The following is a 21,955-nucleotide window of genomic DNA, read 5'->3' on the forward strand; positions in this document are numbered from 1 at the left end:
GCGGTTACCGGCGACCTCCATTACCATGCAACTCGAACCGCGGAGTGCAGTAAAGAACTTGATGTAAGCGAAATCTTGAACAGCTCAGATAAAGTGCAATTTCAGCCACTTAAAGGTGTTGGTTTACTAGAAATATATAACAAATGTTTTTTTCTGAAACAAATTTTCAAAATCGGGTTCAACTCAGATGTTTTCCAACATTACAAATTTTTCAGAAATCGGACATTTGGGAAATAATAGCGTCCCCTTTTGGCAATTTTGAAATGGTGATGTGATTTGTAAAAAAAAAAACTTTTGGAATTCGGTGCGTACATCGAAATTGACGCATCTTTCGTATTCAGAAAATTGTACCGAGAACTTATTTCTATTGAGAAGCATGGTATTTTACCGCAATTGGATCCCGAGACCTTCAAATCAGTGAATATTATTTGATTCAAGAAGATTAAATTTTCCGATTTCCTTGTAACGCCCATGTGCCCTCCCTCGAACGATGCGGCCAACGCCGTCGAAGCTGTGGCACTAAAAACCCTCAGCAGCCTGGCGAATATTTAGCGAAACCCCCGCAATAATAGTTGTAATGCCACTTGCACGTTGGTATTGGTATAACGATTCCCTCTCGTCGTCAGTGTCTTGCGAACCTTCGTGGTGAACGGACACTAGAGCTGCGGTATTTTTTACTACCTATGCTCAGAGTTATTTCAAAACAAAATTCACAGTCTTTTTAAAGACTACCTGAGTTATTTTCCAAAATTCTAAACAGTCTTTTCAAGACTAACCCCGCCTGAAATTTTGTTGTATTTTACAAACGAAGCCATCTTTTTAAGAGAACTTTGCTTGCAAAATGCGTCAAAACAAAGGTAAACGCAAATCTTCTGAAGATTTGGTCGTTACGTCGGTGAAGCGTTTGAACGCTAAACCGGCTAACGGAAACAGAAAAAGAAAACAGCCTCTTCTGAGGTCTGATTCTGATTCTGAATGTGAGGTCAATCCTCCAATTCCATTGACAAACAGTTTCGGTGTTTTATCCGAAACTGATGACAAGGAACCTTCTCCTCGTACTGAGCCTTCTGCCGTCGAGAAACGAGTAAAGGCTCCGCCAATTGTTGTGACTTCCGTCTCCGATTTGGCCAGCTTTCGAACGCAACTGAAGAATTGCAAGGAAACTTGCAATTTGAAGGTTTCGTTCCAGCTTGGTCGAAGAGGAGAATGTCGCTTGTTGACGGAATCTTTACAAGATCACCAAACTTTTGTTGGTTATTTGAAAAACCACAAACACAATTTCTACACGTATGAGACCAAGAATGCTCGGCCATTCAAGGCGGTCTTGAAAGGTCTCTCCAACGACTTGTCGGTGGATGAGATCAAAAACGAACTTAAGGTGTTGCTTGGCTTTGCCCCATCCCAAGTAATACCAATGAAGAAAAAATCAAACGGGAATATTTCTCGCTTTGGTTTGACTTCACAATTTTATCTGATTCATTTCAACAGAAATGAAATCAACAATTTGAAACTTTTGGACAAAGTTCAGTTTTTGTTCCATGTACGGGTAAAGTGGGAGCATTTTAAGAAACATGGCGGTAATGGCCAGAATCTGACCCAGTGCCGGCGTTGCCAGGCATTCGGTCACGGTACTGATCATTGCGCCATGGTTCCAAAATGCATGGTTTGCGGGGATTCTTCTCACGACAAGGACAATTGTCCCGTGAAAGAAGTCACCCAATTTAAATGTGCAAATTGTGGTGGAAATCACAAATCAAATTTCTGGGATTGCCCCATCAGAAAAAGGTTTTGGATTCTCGTGCTAAGCATCAGCCGAAATCCAAACCGAAATTTTCTCAAAGTCAGGTTGTACCTGCATCTTTAAATCAAACGTTCGTGCTGTCTCACTCGAACAATTCTAGAAATACCCCTACCGTGGAAAAGTTAGGTAACAACAATGGCATTTCTTATGCTAACGTCGTTTCGGGTTCGGGTTCATCCACGAATTTTAAATCCTCTACCAATCTTTCTGAAATTGGGCAGGTACCTCAAATCTCATTTGAAAATTTTTCTGCTGGCAACGCTTTGGGATCTTCTGATCTCGGCGATGTTACGTTTGAAAAATGACTTTTTGCAAAACTCACTGTTTGGTTTGATTCAAACAATGAGTAATGCTACATCCATGATGGAAGCTATCCAGATTGGATTAAAATTTGCGAATGATGTTGTTCTTACCCTGAAGTTTAATCATGGATCTAAGTAATTCCATCAATATTATGAATTTTAATGCTCGCTCTTTAAAAGCGAAAGAAAATGAATTTTTCAACTTTTACGAGTTCATAACGTGCATGTTGCTGTTATAACCGAAACATTTTTAAAAACTGGCACTTATTTGAAAAGTGATCCAGATTATAAAGTTATAACTAATAACCGAATGAATCGAAATGGCGGTGGAGTTGCAATAGTTATCCACCGTAGTATGACTTATAGCACGTTACGTGACTTTAAGTTAAAAGTTATTGAAAGTTTGGGCATTGAACTTGAAACTTCTTTTGGGAAAATTATGATTGCAGCTGCATATTTGCCATTCCAATGCACTGGGGAAAATAAAAATTATTTCAAAGGGATTTGAATAAACTTACTCGGCATAGATCTCGATTTTTGATCATCGGTGATTTTAATGCCAAACACCAATCTTGGAATAATTCAAAAGTAAATTCCAATGGTAAAATTCTGTTCAGAGATTGCACTTCTGGTCTTTATTCGGTTTTATACCCGAATGGGCCAACTTGCTTTTCTTCTGTTAGAAATCCATCAACAATTGATTTGGTGTTGACAAATCAAAGTCAGTATTGTGGTCCTTTAGTGACTCATGCTGATTTTGATTCTGATCATCTTCCAGTAACTTTTTCACTTTCTCATGAAGCAGTTACCAGACCCAATAGTTCTGTGTTTAATTACCACAAAGCTAATTGGGACAGGTATCAGCATCATATTGAGAATAATTTAAATCATGATTTTGTTTTAGAAACCAAAGCTGATATTGATTCAGCCTTGGAATCTTTAACTAATGCAATTTTGGATGCTAGGAATATTGCTATTCCTAAAGTCCAAGTCAAATTTGATTCTCCCATTATTGATGACGATCTTCAGCTTCTGATTCGTCTGAAAATGTTCGCCGAAGACAGTATCAACGTTCTCGTGATCCTGCACTGAAGCGAATTCAAAAGATTTGCAAAAGGTTATTGACCACAGATTCACTCTCCTGCGAAATGAAAAGTTCGCAAGAGATGTCGAACAAATTAAACCTTATTCCAAACCTTTTGGAAACTTTCAAAGGTTCTTAAGAAACCTCAAAACCCATCCCTTCTTTAAAAGATGGTGATAATATTCTATTAACTAATGGGGAAAAGCTCAAAAACTTGCTCAGCAGTTTGAGAGTGCTCATAATTTCAACTTGAATGTTTTGAGTCCTATTGAAAATCAAATTTCAATAGAATTTCAGAATATTGTTGAACAAGAATTTTCATCAGATGAAGTTTTTAATACGGATCTGAATGAAATAAAATCTATTATCAAAAATTTAAAAATATGAAAGCCCCTGGTGAGGATGGCATTTTTACATTTTAATTAAAAATTACCAGAAGCAACTTTAAGTTGCTTGGTCAAAATTTTCAACAAATGTTTTGATTTGGCATATTTTCCCAGTAGTTGGAAAAATGCCAAAGTAATTCCGATTTTGAAACCGGATAAAAATCCTGCTGAAGCCTCAAGCTATCGGCCCATTAGTTTGCTTTCATCTATTAGTAAATTATTCGAAAGAATAATTCTTAATAGAATGATGACGCACATTAATGAAAATTCAATTTTCGCTGATGAGCAGTTTGGATTTCGCCTTGGGCATTCAACTACTCATCAGTTGTTGAGAGTTTCAAATTTAATTCGAAGCAACAAATCTGAGGGCTATTCTACTGGCGCTGCTCTTCTAGACATAGAAAAAGCATTTGACAGTGTTTGGCATAAAGGTTTGATTGCGAAATTGAAAAGGTTTAATTTTCCGATTTATATCGTGAAAATTATTCAAAATTATTTGACGGATCGTACTCTGCAGGTATGTTATCAGAATAGCAAATCTGATCAACTACCTGTACGTGCTGGCGTCCCTCAAGGAAGCATTTTGGGTCCAATTTTATACAATATTTTTACTTCTGACTTGCCTGATTTGCCCCCAGGATGTCAGAAATCACTTTTTGCTGATGACACAAGCATCTCCGCCAAAGGCAGAAGCCTTCGTGTCATCACAAGAAGATTACAAAAAAGCTTGGATATTTTCAATTCTTATTTGAAAGAATGGAAAATTACTCCAAATGCTGCAAAACTCAACTTATTATTTTCCCTCACAAACCAAGGGCTGATTTTCTTAAACCAAAAGTCATCACATTATAAAGATGAATGAGGTAAATTTAAAGTGGGAGGATCAAGTGAAATATCTTGGACTTGGTTTTGACAAAAACCTTACTTACAAGGATCACATTGAAAGTATCCAGGTTAAATGTAACAAATATATTAAATGTTTGTATCCACTTATAAACAGGAATTCTAGACTTTGTCTCAAGAATAAACTGTTAATTTATAAACAAATTTTCAGACCTGCCATGCTTTATGCTGTGCCGATCTGGACAAGCTGTTGCTTAACCAGGAAGAAAAAACTTCAGAGGATTCAGAACAAAATTCTGAAAATGATTCTGAAACTTCCTCCTGGTTCAGCACCAGTGAACTTCATCAATTAGCCGAAGTTGACACTTTGGATGTTATGTCCAATAAGATAATTGATGCATTTCGACAAAAATCATTGCAGTCTTCAGCTGCATTGATCCGCTCTTTATATAGTTTATAAGTTAGTTTTAAGGTATCCCTTTTCCCTTTTGTACATGTAGGACCTCCTACATTTGAAATCACTGAATAGCGAAAGCTACAATATTTCATGAATAAATGAAAGTTGCTAGTATTTAAAATTGAGGTGAAAAGTCATCGTTTGTGATTGGACACTCAATAATATTTTAACTGAATGAATGTACATGGAAAAGAAATTTGAATAAATAAAAAAAAAAAAAAATAAAAAAAAAAAAAATTCCCTCTCGTCGTAGCGCGTCTGTTTCAGAGGAATTCTCGAAGCTTTTTCCGCTTTATCCCTTAGCCTCTCTTTCCGGGAGCCAGGACTAACTTGGTCGCCTTTGCCAAGTGTTGTCTCCACCGTGTCTGAGTGTCGTCTTATCATGTTGGTAGGACAATCCCACAAACGTAACTTTAGATTAGGAGCAAATGAGGAAAGTGTGATATCGGTGAAACACTTATTCAGATATTTAAATTTAATTCAAATTGATTAAACAGGCTAATTTTGTTTTAAATTGTAATTACCTTTTCAGAACTAAAAAGGTAATCATTATCATTTTTTATCGGCAAAAAATTAAATAAAAAATAAGCCCAAGAAATCTTTCTCCACCATGCAACCATAGCAGGAAGAAATATCGTGTTGAGCTATCGCTGCGGTACTAACTACTTAGCGTCGATTTCCTTGAATAAAGATACCGTACCGATGATGGTGATGGTAGTGGCGTTGGGGTGCTATTGTAAGAATAGTGTTTATTTACAAAGTGACAGCAACAGCAATAACAAACAACGGCCGCGCAAACAACCTTGGCTCCGTTATTTCTGCTGCTTTGCCTTTTTTGTTTGTGTGTGAATGCGGAAAATGAAGGAAACCAGTTTTCCCCATTTCATTGTTTTTGTTTTCCCTTTTTTTGGTCACATTTTCAGGATGTTCTGGCCTTGGTTACACTTACTTTTATTTATGGAAATAACGTTTACTGTGCATTGTGATAAAATTTAAAACTAATCATGCAAAACCTCTACTGCCCAATTATGACTTTATTTATTTTTTCTCCCTTATTTTTTTTATATTTTGAATAATTAAGTACTTTATTATTTTGAACTATGAAAAAAAATAGTTTGTTTTGAATGTTACTTTAAACTTATCCAACTCTTGTACCTGAATCAGACTGTTTGGTTAATTGGGTATTAATGCTCTATGTAAATTTTTTATATACAACGGTAAAAAACACGATTAAAACCCATTTCTGATCACTTTTTTTTTATTTTAACGCAAAAAAAATTGACAAGACAACATTTTTTCGATGGATCAACTATGGTCCCCTTGGAACGAGCTGTCAAGTAGGAGCTTTTCTGTCAAGACCGCGAGGACATTTTTTTCAAAATTGATTTAAAAATCCATGTTAAACTCTTTGTGGTTGTTCATTGTACTCAGAAAAATAAGCTTTATCGCTGTAAACAATAATATCAGCAATTTAAGCTTCATTTTAGGACAAAATTCTGTTTTATTAGAAATACAGTCATATAATTTTAAAATGGATCCTAGCAGGGTTCAAAGAGATCGGGTATGCCCTTAGGTAAAAAAGCTAAATACAATACGACTGATACGCGGAAGGACGCTCCAAATGAGGCAAAACAAGACCGTAACGTCGAATTCGTAATTTTCTCCTACCCTGCGCTGCTGCTTATATACAAACGAAAACGGAAGAGAAAGACGAGGCGCAAGGATATTTTGTTTTCTTTCCGTTTTCGTCTGCAGCGAGTCCTTAAAATAAATAAAAAAATGGAAGTGGGTGGTGGCAGGTGGACTGTTTCTTTCACCTTGACCGACTGCTGCACCGTGAAAAATAATAAAAATGGACTCATAAAATAGAAATAATACAGCACAAGACAAGTTGAAATTTATTTCAACATACGCAATTTTCAGATAAACATTCTTAAAACAATTTTTTAGTCAAAACTTAAAAATAGAGCTGGCAACACTGCAAAATTGCGCTAATGAAATGTAATTCAATATGCAGTGGAATATTGGCGACGATTCTTTCCTCCATTGGCCAGGTCAACAACCAGCAGCAGCGATCTCTCGGATTTCTTCTCAGGTTGTGCACATAATTGAGTGCCTCTGTTGGTGATGTTGTTGCTGACATTTTCCAGAAAGAAAGTCATTAGTTAGAGCTGGTTTTGATTTGAATTGATTGATGAGCCAGTTCCAGGAGGTTGATTTTTGGATGAATTTGGTAATCTTTGTTTTAATCGATCGGTCTATAAGTTTAAAAAGAGCCGTATTTTTTGTTTGGTCATTACTTTAGCCAGGATCATCTTTAGAAGTTATAAGAATGCCATATTCGACAATATTCATAAAAATCCATTTTTTATGATAAGCCAATGCAAATTTAATTTGAGCATGAGCATGACCCAAGTAGCAAGAAAAACAGCGCTTTTTATTTTTTTGTTGAACAATTGCTGCACAAGCGTTTTTATACGTTAATTATCGAACAAGTGTCATAACATATGGTCAATTGATCACATTTTGATCAAAAAACCATTGTTGAACATGGTTATGTAACACAAATGCCAAATCTAGCAACGGATTACGAAAAGTTCATTTTGAAGTTGATTCTGACTTAAATGAAACATGCTTGTAGAACTCGGTTAGCGAAATGACATTTGCAGACATGATGTTTCATTTCAGTTTGCTAAACATGATACCATAAACTGGGGTCAATCGGGACACATGGGGCGAATTGGGATAGCAGTTTTAACCATGTTGGAGCACAATATTTTGATTTTTCTGGTTGGTTTCGGTTAGAACAGACTCAGGCCAACAAAATGTGTACATCCATTTCCTGCTAAAAACTGCTGTCCCTATTCAGACTGTAGTCCCGATTCACCCCACATTACGGTAACATAGTAGATTTGACCTTTGGCTTTGGCTGGGATTTCTCATAAACAAGTTGTTTATATGTAGTTCGCCTTCGTGTTTTAAAAACCGAGAAAACCATGTTGAAGAAACAATCACAGCTAGTTCTAAAAATAGAATCAGCTTATGTTCAAAAGAAGTTTTGGCAAACTGTTAATGAACTTGGTAAAACGGCAGACTTCTTGTTGGCGATCAGGCCTGCTCATCCAACATAAACCCTCGTGGAAAGATGCAGACGCGCGCCCGGACTTGAAGTTTGGAGTGATCTTGGGTTCGATACTTGCTCTGAGGATTCTTCATCAAAAAGGAAAACTGAAAATGCAGCCACCGGGAACCAGAGTATATACAGTATGTAAAAAAAGTATTTACACCCCTCGGGCACTATGCACATTTTGTGATGAAACATGTAAACAATTTAATGTTGACATAAACCTAGTACTAAGTTCTGTTCAGAAACTCATGCTGAACATTTTGCTGCAAAGCTCATGAAAAGATGTTTTCTATAAAAGTTATATAACAAATACTAATACAAAAAAATAAGGTAAGTTTGTACACCTTTCGAAAAATAACATAAATAAAGTTATTTGTTGACAAATCACCATAAATCCAGTCTCCCAACTCAAAGGCATCCTTGACTGATTAAAAATATAATTTGGATTGAATATAAAGTTTACTAATTACTTAGCATAAAAGTTTACATAACTCTTGAAATTCTATATAAAACTTATCTAAACTTAATTTGCAAACTTTAAATTTAACTAAATGTCAATATATTACCATAGATATAATAAACATTCTGGTGGGTATAACCGTTCTGGGGGTCTGTATCGCTAGAATAGATTTTTCGTTGGAATTTCGTACCAACCTGAATTACGTCGTCGGAAAATCCGCCGGTCCACACCAACAAGTCAACCATGTGGCATCTAAAGGACATAAAATTTCCGATCTTTGATACCCAGACATCTAGGTTTTCTATAAAACCCACGTTTTTAAACACCTAGGCAAAAACGTTGTTATGGTTTCGTTTGAGCAATCTGCCAAAATGTATGGAATTTCGTAATTTTTGTTCTCGTGGATCAAACTTACTTTTTGCCCAGGTATTTAAAAACGTGGGTTTATAGAAAACCTAGATGTATGGGTATCAAAAGATCGGAAATTTTATGCCCTTTCCGATGCCACATAGGTTAACTTGTGAATTGTGGACCGGTTCGATGCCGGCGGATTTTCCGACGACGTAATTCCGGGTTGGTACGAAATTCCAACGAAAATCTATTCTAGCGATACAAAGAACCCAGAACGGTGTTATACCCACTCCAGAATGTTTATTTATCAATTCTATGGTAATATATTGACATTTAGTTAAATTTAAAGTTTGCAAAATTAAGTTTAGATAAGTTTTATATAGAATTTCAAGAGTTATGTAAACTTTTATACTAAGTAATTAGTAAACTTTATATTCAATCCAAATTATATTTTAATCAGTCAAGGATGCCTATTTGGAGTTGGGAGACTGGATTTATGGTGATTTGTCAACAAATAACTTTATTCAAGTTAATTTTTCGAAAGGTGTACAAACTTTTTTTGCACCTTATTTATTTTTGTATTAGTATTTGTTATATAACTTTTTATAGAAAACATCTTTTCATGAGCTTTTTGCAGCAAAATGTTCGGCATGAGTTTCTGAACAAAACGTAGTACTAGGTTTATGTCAACATTAAATTGTTTACATGTTTCATCACAAAATGTGCATAGTGCCCGAGGGGTGTAAATACTTTTTTTACATACTGTAGTTTCAAGCGATGTTGATTAGTACCCAAACATTGAAAAAATGATCTCCAAAACCATAATAATGAAATTGAATGGTTTTTTATGGTTGATATTTTTATATTATTGGTTAAATATATGACATATCCCTATCAAAACTGCTAAATCGCAAAAACTAGTAGTTAAAGTATCGTAAAGTGACATTACTTAGAAATAAAGCTTTAAATAAAGAAAAATATATTTAAAGCGAAAACCTGAGACGTAAATTATTAAAAGCCTCTTAAAATTTCTTGATGCCACGATATGTTCTTGAACGGTTCTCAAAACGTTTTCCTAACTCACTTCTGAATCTTAAAGACAGGATGTTGTTAAACGGTTCTAACAACGTTCACCAAACCCAGTTCAGTATCTTATAGTCAAGAGTTCTTATGACATGTTTAACAAACGTTCTCTATGCAAAGTATGACTCGCATTTACAAAACTAACTTAAACAACGCACATTTCTGACGAATGAAAGAAAAACGTGCGCTTTTTTCAGTTTTCAAGAGTCCTCAGGGACGTTGGGAAAACATAGTAAACGAGTTCGTAATATCCTTTCAGCACGACCGATCATAGGCTTCAACGATCTAGTGATGTTTCTCATATCAACAGCATGTATGAATGCGTTGAAAAGATAAAACACCATGATTGCTGAAACTTCATCAGTTGCAAATAGGTAACAGTCATTGGCCACCAACGGCGCCCGCCATGTCAGTTTGTAGATCTCAATTAAGGGACGGGAATGTTAGCTGGCGCAGGTTGTTACTAGGGCAGCTGGTTTGCCCTGTGCTTACACCCCACAAGCGCCAGGAACCTGCAAATTTGTTAGTAGGAAAGGGTGTTTGGTCAGGATTCATCATGATGATGATGATGCGATCCAAAATCATAGTGTTTGTTCAATGCGTTTATGTGTTAATCTCAAGGCAAACAATCGGATGCTGCGGATGAGACATTTCCCGTTTAACTATTGTTAAATGTTTAATGAAATGGTTTTATCTTAGACAGCCGACTGTGGAAAGATAAAGCCAAATAATGTTTATTTATATAATGAGGTATTAAACGCAATGCTGCAGTAATAGCGAGGTCTGATTTTTAATTATATAATCATTTAATGCATAAATTTGTTACGGAATAGACGCGACGAACTCAACCATCAAGTGCTTTCCGATCTTCTTTATGTTAGCTAGATAAGGTATTGATTTTCGTTGCCTCTCGATCTACGATGCTATGGAGAGGGCTTAACACACAAACAACCGACGACGAGCGCTCCGAGCTACGGAGCTATGGGAGATCTTTTCAACACAAAAAAGACTCGTGCACAACACAACGTTCTTGATCTAATCTAATCTAATCTAATCTAACACAAACGCAGCCAGTCCGATGAAAGCATGCTGGAAAGTCTTGTGATTAGATTACGCCCCAAGCACTTTTCTTGTCATTATTAATAATTGTAGTGTTTACCGCAGAGAGGATTCTGAGAACGGATCACATTTCACAGAATCTACAGGGGAGGAAGGATGCGTGGACATACCGTACCAAACGCTCCGGTTTGTTATTGCGTTATTGTTGTGAAAGTTGTGTTTAGTGTAATAATATATAGTACAATGTAATATAATAAATGAATATAATCAATAACTTTGTTTTAGATATTAAATTACCTTTGTAACCAGCTGAAAAATAATAAATTATTAAAGGAAATGAGGCAAAGCGTACAGTACAGCGTAGAGGTTGAGATTGTAGACGTGAGAAAAATATTGAAATATTTGAGAAAGAAATATTAGAAATTCTTTGCAAAGGATACAATCTGGAAGCACTGTAAGGCAAGGGCAATGACACGTCAGACAACGCTGAGCTACCTGAGCTCCTCCCTCGCACGACAAACAGTGCTAATCGTTGGTCTCCCGTTCCTCCCAGGTAGCACCTCCTGCTTCAAGCCCTCTCAGCAGCAGGGTGAAGTTTGCAGACTCCTCTCACATGTTTCCACCTTTCCACCCCACATCTTTCAACGAGCCGATCGCGTTCAAAGTTCTAGGCAGCTCACAACATACACCTCGTGCTGGGGTACGGTGGAGAGGGGAGTCATCGGCTGACCAACACCATCTTATTCCACCGTCGCTGTCACCGCGCAGTCACTCTTGCACCACACTTGCATGCAAGTTGAGCGCTTCGAAGTGTGTTTAGGTCAGGTCACACTATCGCCTGCAATTTTCTCTCTCACGACGGCGCTCGCAAAAAATAAACACAAAGGTGGCCAGAAACGTCACCACCGACCGAAAATAATTCGTTCAAAACGCACAAATAATCAAAGAAAACGGGCAAACTCCACTATTTTCACGACTAACTTTTCGCGGCCGACCGAATGACACTAAATTAGTAGGTCCAATCTTAGAAATTCGCACTGAAATCGCGATTTAAATGAAGCTGCCTTACACACACGACATTTGTCCAATGCGCCCGTACGCTCTCCTCGTGCACAACACAACGTTCTTGATGAATCAAAATAATATTGTTACGCGATAAACCTAACGAACTCAACCGTCAACTTGCCTTCCAACCAGAGATGATGAAGAAAGGGCTTTATGCACACAATAACTCATCAATTAATACAAATAAATTTCAAGATCGATCTTGTTTAATAACTACAGTGTGACTTACTCCTGATTTTCACGATCGCGAATACAGTACAAAAAGATCCATTTCACAATCGTGTTTTTTTTTCACTTTGCACCCAAACACAATCATCCACTTGCACTGGTGGAACATAATAGTATACAACGTGTTTTTTATTGTTTACATTGAGTGTTCTAGTTTGTGTTTATTCAAGATCAAACATTAAAACATGATTTTCTCGGAACGTCGAAATGGCGAGTACGACAAGAAGGACGAAATATAAGATTTGATACACCCACAATTTAGAGTCGAGTGAATCGTTCCCTCAAAATTTATTGAGGGCTCAGTGCCAAAATCGAAAGAATAATGCTATCAACTCACACCGAATGTGTTCATTCGTTAATTGAAACAATGAATCTCCAACGAGTATTAACGTCGACTTCTTACCGAGGCAGTCAAGTCATTGGGTTAGTTTGTCAAAGGTCTCTAGTTCAATTCCCGTAGTTGACACTATTTGTAAATGTTATTTTTTTATTTGTATTATTTTATTTATTATTTTATTTGTATTATTTGTTATTTTTTTATGTTTTGACGGATGAACTTTTTTTTCAAATGATCCTCGAGAGAAAAATTTCGATCTGTGTTCCCCGTGTCCGTATATGATACCACTATCATTTAAGTTCTGTTCTAGCAATTTCAATTGTCAGTGTTAATGGAAGCAAAATTGTGTTTAATTTTGAATATGTAATGTAAGCAGGTATTGTGTGTGTAAATTGATAAAAATACTCAAAACTCACCATAACGCTTTAAAAATTCTCTATTTATCATAATTTTGAAATGGTATTACCTTAGTAATTGATTTTTACAACACATACAGTCCAGGCTCGATTATCCGAAGGTTTGTATGAGGCTGAGGATAATCGAATCATGAACAAAAAATGCTTTTCGTATGCTTTTTTTCTTGCTTTAAACATCAAATTTGAGTTCTGCGACCCCATTCTAGTCAATTTTGAATGGTTGATTGCATTTTAAATAAAAATGTCATTTTTCCAATATTTCAAATCATTTTAGAGAAGTTTAGGGGTCAAGACAATCAAAAATCAGAAAACGAAAAAAAAATGTGATTCGATTGTCTGAAGTGAAATTAGGTAATAAGGGATAATACATAAGTGATTTGGTTTGTCCAACAAAATAAAAATCTTCTTTAAATGTCTGAATTGGCATTTTCTTCAATTAGGCTTAATCTTGGATAGAATGCGTCATAAATAAAAAAACAAGTTCTAGTAGTTTGATCAACATATTCGTGTTTAATCTAGTTATTAAACGTCAGTACTTTTCGAAGTAATAAACCGTCAGCTCAACTCTCTGCCTTCAATGATCTCTTCCACACGCTTTACCCTCGTCAAAAAACGCCACCTTCTTTCGACATTTCTGATTGAGATCCCAAATCTCTACGGCCAAAACTTTGCCACCGAAGCATTGCTTTGGGAGAAAAAAAAAAACGTGATACAGGCGAAAAAGCGATTCCACCACATCAGCTTCGATCACCTTCGGCCCCGGAAAACCCCGTGGGAAATTTACGCAAAACATTTCCAACTGTTAGAGAGGCTGAAGGAATCGAAGAATCGGAAACGATTTTTGGCTCCGTAACGCCGAATTCCAAACTTTTTTGGGGTGGTAACAATGTAAAAGGGACTATTTTGATACTTTTGTTACACCACATGTGTCAAAGTGTTCATTTTCTACTGAAAGCACTTGTCAAACAACATGAAACAGTAACAAAGACGAAAGGGGTTACATACATTCAGGGGTAAAATCTGATTGTCCCCACAGATGTCGCTGCTCTAATAATATTAAATTGTTGTTTGTCAGGTCTCTTCTCTGCGAGATTCGCCCATACGACAACAATAATGGGATAGGACACAATGAAAGTGTCCTCCGGAGAGTGAGGTTATGAAAATCGAATTACAAAAGAAGAACAGTTCAGCATTTTTCCGCGCTAGATTCGTCTTTTTAGTGTCCATTTCTCCTCCAATAACCACTTTACGCCATTTTTCTCTTGGACCTTTTCACAGAAAACGCCGGCCTAAGTTCTACCGCCCACCAAAAGGAGAGGTTAGGGACAATGACAAGAGTCACGGAAAACGGCCTGATGATGGCACCGCTGTCGTGTGTCTTTCATCGCTCCGTAAAAGTGCCTGCCGAATGCTAGTACTAGACGAAAGAGAGAGAGAGAGGAAAAGTGCTGAAATAAACGTTTTCAACCTTGGCTGGAGGGGCTTTGGTGAGGTTTTTTGGGAGGGAAGAAACGCTAACGAGCGCTCATCATCCGAGAACAGAAAAAAGGGTTTTCACTCCGGCGAAAGGGCCGTCATCTAATCCAGCCGAGGCTGTCGCTTTCCTCTCTTGGGGACGACTGAAACGAGGTGGCCCCGAAAATATCTGGGCGCAAAGTGAAGGATCGTGTAGCCGAGTGAGGTGAAAATTAATAAAAATCAGGTTGAGACCAGGCAGCTTGCTGTAGCGGATAGAGCTCGGAAAAAAGGTAAGTGAAGGGTGATAAGGGAGGGGGGGGGGGGACTTGGGGTGATGGCATTATCTTGGGCTCATTTTTTGAAACAGAAAAAGGTGAATTGGGACCGTGCATATGAGTTTGGGTTTTCGGAAGAATGATGATGGACGTCCGTTTTTCTGAATAAAAAAAATATCAGTGACCCTTTCTTTGCATCTCCTGTGCAAAGTTATGTTTCATGTTCCATCTTTATAACTTTGAAGAATCGTAAAAAAGAATTCATATCCATTCATGTACAAATAAACCTTAACAGATAACAAGTTTTATTTTTTAAATTTGTTTTTTGGTCATGTTGACCAAATCTGCAACATAACCACCTGCACCTGTTTACATTGTAATTAGGTCATTCAAATTTTATTTCAAGTTTTTGTTCATAAAAGCCTCAAAAAATCGAGAGCAAAAAAAAGGATGATAATTAAAATTTTCGTTGAAACATCTTCTACAGTTGATTTTAACGATTGAAAATACATTGTATAACGCAAATATTCGTAATTTTAATCAATAAGACATATTTTTTTTCGCGAATCTGATAATGTCGGAAAAAATACTTATATTTATTTTTGTAAACGCATATTTTATATTTTGCAAATTTTCGGTAGTAGCACAACTGTAATAATGTACACGGTTAGAAATCCTGTAAGCATATCCTTTAATGCTAAGAATTGAAATGATTCCAAAATAGTCAACATTTTTTTTCGATTTTGGAAACAATATTGTTGATTTCAAAAACATTTGCATCGAAATTAAATTACAAACGTTAACGAAATCAGCTACATAGGATTTATATCTGTGTTTAAAGCTGTGATAGTTTTTGCTTAAAAATGTTGAAATTTGAGCTTGAAATGTATTTTTTGACCAAGTTTTTGCCCCCCTCTAGACGTTGACCAAAGCCAAAGGGTAAAACTTTAGATAAAATTTGTACCAGGCATATGAATATCTGTTGAGACTCCTTCAGTAGAATCTTTTTTCGGAGATTTGCTAATTTGTGAACCTCTTAAAATGGAATTTGTGTTTATATATATATATATATATATATATATATATATATATATATATATATATATATATATATATATATATATATATATATATATATATATATATATATATATATATATATATATATATATATATATATATATATATATATATATATATATATATATATATATATATATATATATATATATATATATATATATATATATATATATATATATATATATATATATATATCGGACCGTAGTTCGGACAACTAGATTTTAAAGCAGTTCTTTGTTGTAACAGCTTAAAACTAAAAGTAATATTTATTTAGCATTGTGTGGGTTCAAGTGTAGTAAACAAACTCACATGAATAGTTTCCTTGTAACTCCGTTAACCTCTTCTCACAGGCTAGCTTTGCTAGCGGAACTTCTGCGCGCTAATCGAAATAATCAAATATAAGAAACTTTGTGCGAAAACGAATTATTCTTTAACTTACATATCCGAAAACGGCTTTGCAGCCTTAATTCTGGCTAATTATCTCTACTCTTCGCCCCTTGCGGCCTCGAGCCACGCGGTGTAAGTAATATCGCTAATAAAAAGATTAATTATACAACTGTGCGCACAAATATTGTATCAAATGATCACTTACAACGAGATGAACAGTTTACAAACTGGTCACTGTTCAGAAAAGTTAATTATCGACGCAAATAAAGCAAATTATCTCCTGCACGAATTTCTGCTGTTGGTTAGGTGATAATACAATAGATTTTGTTTTTGATCTGGACGAGCCGGCTTTCCGGATGCTCCGTCCCTTTTCTGCGTTCTTCTTTCAACTAGCATTTCGGCTGGCGTGTTTCGCGTGCTGCACTAGGACGGTTCATCGCGGTGCCAACATCGCCCCGCCCCGTAACTCTGGTGGGTGGAGCCTCCTTCGCACCAGTTTTACGCTCCTGAATCTCAAGCACCGCCAGTTTGCTCACCGGCCGCTTCAGCTCACCTCTGCTTGTCCTCACCATCGCCTGCCGAATGCGTCCATCGGCACCCTTGAAGACCTCCGTCACGATACCCCGGACCCAGTTACCGCGATTAGCGCCTTCCACGACGTAGACGACATCTCCACACGCGATAGGCTCCGCCTCCGCGTGCCACTTCGTCCGTTGGTTCAGGGTCGGAAGGTACTCCGCAATCCAGCGTTTCCAAAACAGTCAGCAAGGAGTTGCGACCGCTTGTAGTAGTCTCGGAGAGCTTCGGCTGGACTGGTCGATTCAGCGCGTTGAGCTCCGCGGTCGTTAGTCGTCACTCCTCGCAAGAAATGGTTGGGCGTGAGAGCTTCGGTTGATCCTGCTTCGGTTGACAGGTACGTCAGCGGACGTGTGTTGATGAGATCCTCCGCTTCCGCCAAACTGGTCAGCAACACTTCGTCCGTTAGCTTCCTCCCGTCGTCGAACGCCTTCAGTGCTTCCTTGACCGACCTCACAAGCCTCTCCCAGACCCCGCCCATGTGCGGCGCTGATGGTGGGTTGAAGTTCCAGCTCGTTCTGGCGTCGGTGAACTCTTCTCTGCATTCCGCGTCCACGCGTACGATCTCCTTACTCGCGCCCTGGAAGTTCGTGCCGTTGTCGCTGAAGAACTCGATGGGCATTCCCCTCCGACAAGCGAATCGTCTGATAGCCATGACGCACGACTGTGTGGTCAAGCTATGCACGACTTCTAGATGGATGGCACGCGTGGTCAAACACGTGAAGAGGCTGACCCAACGCTTTTCGGAACGCCGCCCGACCGTCACTGCTACTGGGCCGAAGTAGTCGACCCCGGTGTAGCTGAACGCCCGCTGATATGGAGTCACACGCTGGACTGGAAGTGGTGCCATTCTCGGGATCGCCGGTACGCTTTTCTCCACCTTGCACTTCACGCACGCCGTCATCACCCGCTTCAGCTCGGCTCGTAGGTTCGGGATGAAGAAACGCTGTCGAAGCTCGTTGATTGCCGTCTCGAAGTACGCGTGGCCCATCTTCTGGTGATAGTGCTCCAGCAGCTTCGTTGTCACGGGATGACCTTTGGGCAGGATGACGGGAAAGCGAACTTCAAACGGAACCATGGTAGCTCGCTCAAGTCGACCGTCAACTCGCATCACTTTCTGCTCATCCAGGAACGGGGTCAGCTTGTACAGCACGCTGCTCTTCTCCAAGGATAGCTTCTTGTCCGCGGGGAGTTCGAGGTTTTTAAGGAGGGTCGTCACCTCGTCCGGAAAGTAGCCCGCTTGCGCCCATCTCCACAAGTATGTTTCCGCCATCTGGTATTCTTCCCGCTTCAGCGGGACTGGAACTACTGGCACGGTCTTTTCACGAGCCCCTTCATCGCCTTCGAAAGGGGAAGTGCTTCGATCGGCAAACCCTTTGCTTTTCTGCGACAATTGGAGCGAAATCGAGCCAGGCACGCCACGGATCTTACCATCACCGTCCAGCGAGAGAAGTTTTGAGGATTGATGATTTGCTCGGTGACAATGATGCTGTGGTACAGCACACTCGCTCGCATCTCCTCGGGCGTGTTCAGCTGCACCTGCTGCTTCGAGATGTCCCACAGTCTCTTGGCTTCTTCGATGAATTCCGGCGCTCGTGACCATGGCCCGTCCTGCCGGAAACTGTGCTTGTTGTCCCACTTGGTGAGCATGTCTGCCAGATTCAGCTTTGATGGCACCTTCCGCCACTCGCTCTGCTTGGTCAGCGTCAGAATTTCGCCGACGCGAAAGGCAACGAATTGCTTATACTTTCGCTGGTCAGAATGGATCCACGACAAAGCAACTTCAGAGTCTGACCAGATGAACCGTTCCGCAATCTTGAGGGTGTGGTTCTCCTGCACGAAGTTCATGAGTCTCGAGCCGACCACATCTGACTGCAGTTCCAAGCGCGGGATGCTGAGTAGCTTCAGCGGTGCCACCTTTGACTTCCCGGACACGAGCGCGCAGATTGGGCCTACCGACGACATAATCCAGAAGAAGGCGACAGCACCGTAAGCGCACTGACTCGCGTCGCAGAACACATGAAGCTCCAACGTCTCGTAGTTCAGATCGTGCGCGCCCCTGGAAGTAGTACCGCGGGATTCGAACGCCTTCGACTTCTTGCAGGCGACTCACCCAGCGCTTCCATTTCTCCCACGCTTCGTCGTCGACCGCCTTGTCCCAATCACAGCCAGCCCGCCACAAGTCCTGGATCAAAATCCGCCCGAAGATCGTGAACGAGATCAGAAAACCTTGAGGGTCGAACAGGCTCATAACGCAGCTCGACACCACCCGCTTCGTGGGCCGCAGCTCTCCTTTCAAGTACCGCTCCAGATCCTCTCTCATCTCGGCAGAGAACAAGAACTCGTCGGTGCTAGTGTTCCACACAATGCCCAGCACTCGTTCGTAACCGGTCGTCTTGTTTTGGCTGAGATGAACTTTCTGATCGGCTTTCTTCTCGCCCAGCGCGCGGACAACCTCGCTTGAACTGGCCACCCAATTGCGGATCTCAAAGCCCGCTTTCGAGTGGATGAGTCTGACCTCCTTCGCCCGCTGAATCGCTTCGTCGACCGTCGACGCGCTGTCGTAGTAGTCGTCGACATAATGGTTCTCCACGATTGCCTTCGCCGCCGCGGGATACTGCTTCGAGAACTCCTCCGCGTTCTTGTTTTTCACAAACTGCGCGGCACACGGCGAGCAAGTTGCCCCGAAGGTGGCGACGTCCATGATGTACACCTCAGGCTCGGCCGTTGGGTCGTTCCGGAACAGGAACCTCTGGGCGTTCGTATCCTCCTTCCGTATGCGCAGCTGGTGATACATTTCCCTGATATCACCACCGAATCCGACAGGACGTTCACGGAATCGGAAGATCAGCGGCCGCGTCCCACACGAGGCGTACTTTCTCCGGCTTCTTGGGGTGCGTCACCACGTTCAGCGGCAAGTACCACACCTTTCGCGGATCGCACGCAGCCAGTTCTTGCTGTGAGGCCTTGTGCGCGTAGCCCTTCTGTTGATACTCGATGATTTGGCGCCGCACGTTGTCGTACAGCGAGTCGTTCTTCAGCAGCTTTCTTTCCAGGGATTTCAATCTTTTCAGCGCCATCACGTAGCTGTCGGGGAAACTTGTGTCGTCCGCTCCCATAACAGGCCGGTCTCGTATCGATCCCCGATGCGCACTGTCGTTGACTCCAGAATCGACCTGGCTCGCTTGTCCTCGTCCGACTCCGGCAGCAGCGCCATGGAGATGCCAGTTTCCTCGAGGAGGTACTGGTTCTTCAGGAGATCATGTAGGTCTTGGTTAGAGACTTGGTGACTAGCATGATGACCTACGAATCCAGCTGCTGGCGCGTTGTTCTCGTGGGGGCCGTAGATCGTCCATCCAAGTTTCGACTTTACAGCGATTGGTTCTCCAGCGCCGCCGATACGAGACTCGAGAGGCGCGTACAGGTGCAGATCCTTCAAGCCAATCAAGATCTTCGGCGCGCCGCGGTAATCTGCCACCGGGAGATCGTGCAGATGCTTGTACTCCTTGACGACGTCGGCGAAGCACACGGTTTGTTCCGGAAGCTTCAGCTCGTTCACGGTGTGGGCGTTCTTGATCTGGAACTGAGTCGACACCCCTCTGGCAGAGATCGACAGGCAGACGTTCTCCGATTGTTTCTCCAGCCTTGAAACTCCAGCGGTCCACATAATGCGCAGCGGTTGAACTGCGCCGCGAACGTTCAGCAATTTCGTGATGGACTCGTCCACCAACGTGTACGAAGCTCCCTCGTCCAGAAACGCGATAATGTTGACCGATCTGCCGCCGTTGTACAGCGTGACCGGAATCATCCTGAAGATCACCGGCTGTCTGGCCCGCACATCGTGAGCGTTGCAGTTGACGACCGTTGCGGGGACGTCGCTGTGCAGAAGTGCGTTGTGCCGCTCCTTGCAGTTTCCCACGTTGCACCTGAAGTTCATCCGGCAGCGGGCAGACCCGTGCTCATTCAGGCACAGCTTGCAGAGTTGCCACTTCTTGACTGCGTCCAAACGATCCTCCAATTTCAGCTGCTTGAACTTTTCACAGTTGCGGACTCGATGGTCGGTGCGATCACAAATCCTGCATGGTCTTTTGTTGTTAACACCGGCATGGTTTGTGTCTCCGCTATTCTCCGCAGCAGCGTGAGTGTGAAGGTAGCTTTCGTGAGTTCTGGATCCAGTTTTTGGTTTGGCGTCTCTGCGAGCCTGCGGCTGATGTTGCAGCTGCGGTTCGGTGAACAGTGTGGCCTCGCTTGCATCGGTCACGATGTCCGACAGGAAGTCAGCGAAAGTTCGGAGCGAGACGTGCTTCTTCAGCTTCTTGAACCGAATCCATTCGAGTTTCGACCCGGCGGGTAGTTTCTCCACCAACTCGGATCAACAATGGGTTGACCAGGTGATCGTTCATGTGGGTGGCCTCGAGGTGGTCTACGAGTTGCTGGACCACGACGCCGAAGTAAATGAACGACTCCAGACGATCCGACCTGGGAGAGTCGGCCTTCCGTACCTTGATCAGCAGCGTGTTGAGAAGCTGTTCGGGCCGGCCGTACAGCATGCGAAGAGTTTCGATCGCCGTCGGGACCTTCTCGGGCAGCAACAGTAGGCTGCGCACGTTGGTCAACGCTGGCTCCCGAATGCTGTCTTGCAGTCTGGCGAGGTTCTCGACGTTCGAAAATCCGCAGGCCAGGTTCGACGTCTCGTAGCTGCTTATAAACATTGGCCACTCCTCGCAGCGTCCAGTGAATACGGGCAGTTTTCTGGCCAAGAACTGGCGGGCTGTAAGCTGCGCCTTCGTTGGCCCCCGTAGCTGCTTGGGTGGTTCTACTTCCGCTTTTTCCTGCTCATCATCCGACGAACTGGATTCCGTCTCCGTTCCGCTAGTGTCCGAGCCGGACTCGTCTCTTTCGTTGCCGTTACCCTCTTCACCTGAGTCCGCCGGTATCGGAGTCGGTTTTGGTTTTGGTACTTCTGGAATCGTAACTCCCGGATGTCGGAGCGGCGTTGAGATTCCGCTGGGGCCAGCCGTGCCTGAGGCATCGAGCTTCTTTTTGTCCCCTTTGGACGTTTTAGTTTTCTTTTCCTTTTTCGTTTTAGGACTCTTTGCCTCGGCCTTCAGTTGTGCCATCTTGGCCTCAAAATCTTCCTTATTCTTCTTCTGCTGTTCCTGGAACTGCTTCTCGGC

At 41.1% G+C, this 21,955-nt stretch overlaps 2 protein-coding genes across 2 annotated transcripts in view; one reads left to right on the plus strand and one right to left on the minus strand.

Moving 5' to 3' along the window:
- The window catches only part of LOC6040796 (heparan sulfate glucosamine 3-O-sulfotransferase 3B1), a 196,451-nt gene that overhangs the window by 6,693 nt on the left and 167,803 nt on the right, over window positions 1-21,955 (plus strand). Inside the window, 1 exon segment of the mRNA XM_038251521.1 lies at window positions 14,278-14,747. The gene's annotated coding sequence lies outside the window, so the exon portion shown is untranslated.
- LOC119770558 lies at window positions 16,921-19,575 on the minus strand. The gene is made up of 3 exons (XM_038265658.1): window positions 18,914-19,575; window positions 18,210-18,837; window positions 16,921-18,162 (listed from the first exon to the last, which is right to left on the minus strand). The coding sequence occupies exons 1-3, from the start codon at window positions 19,573-19,575 to the stop codon at window positions 16,921-16,923; spliced, it is 2,532 nt and encodes an 843-aa protein (XP_038121586.1).

This window comes from Culex quinquefasciatus, chromosome 1 (assembly GCF_015732765.1).
Source record: "Culex quinquefasciatus strain JHB chromosome 1, VPISU_Cqui_1.0_pri_paternal, whole genome shotgun sequence".
In the NCBI taxonomy this organism is placed as follows: Eukaryota; Metazoa; Arthropoda; class Insecta; order Diptera; family Culicidae; genus Culex; species Culex quinquefasciatus.

Excerpts from the sequence above, each read along its gene's own strand:
- LOC119770558 (XM_038265658.1), bottom strand. The coding sequence starts at position 19,575 with ATGTATCACCAGCTGCGCATACGGAAGGAGGATACGAACGCCCAGAGG. Across the intron at positions 18,838-18,913 it reads AAGGCGGTCGACGACGAAGC|GGGCGCGCACGATCTGAACT; the intron begins GTGGGAGAAATG and ends TACTACTTCCAG. Across the intron at positions 18,163-18,209 it reads TCTCTCGCTGGACGGTGATG|AAAAGCAAAGGGTTTGCCGA; the intron begins GTAAGATCCGTG and ends CAATTGTCGCAG.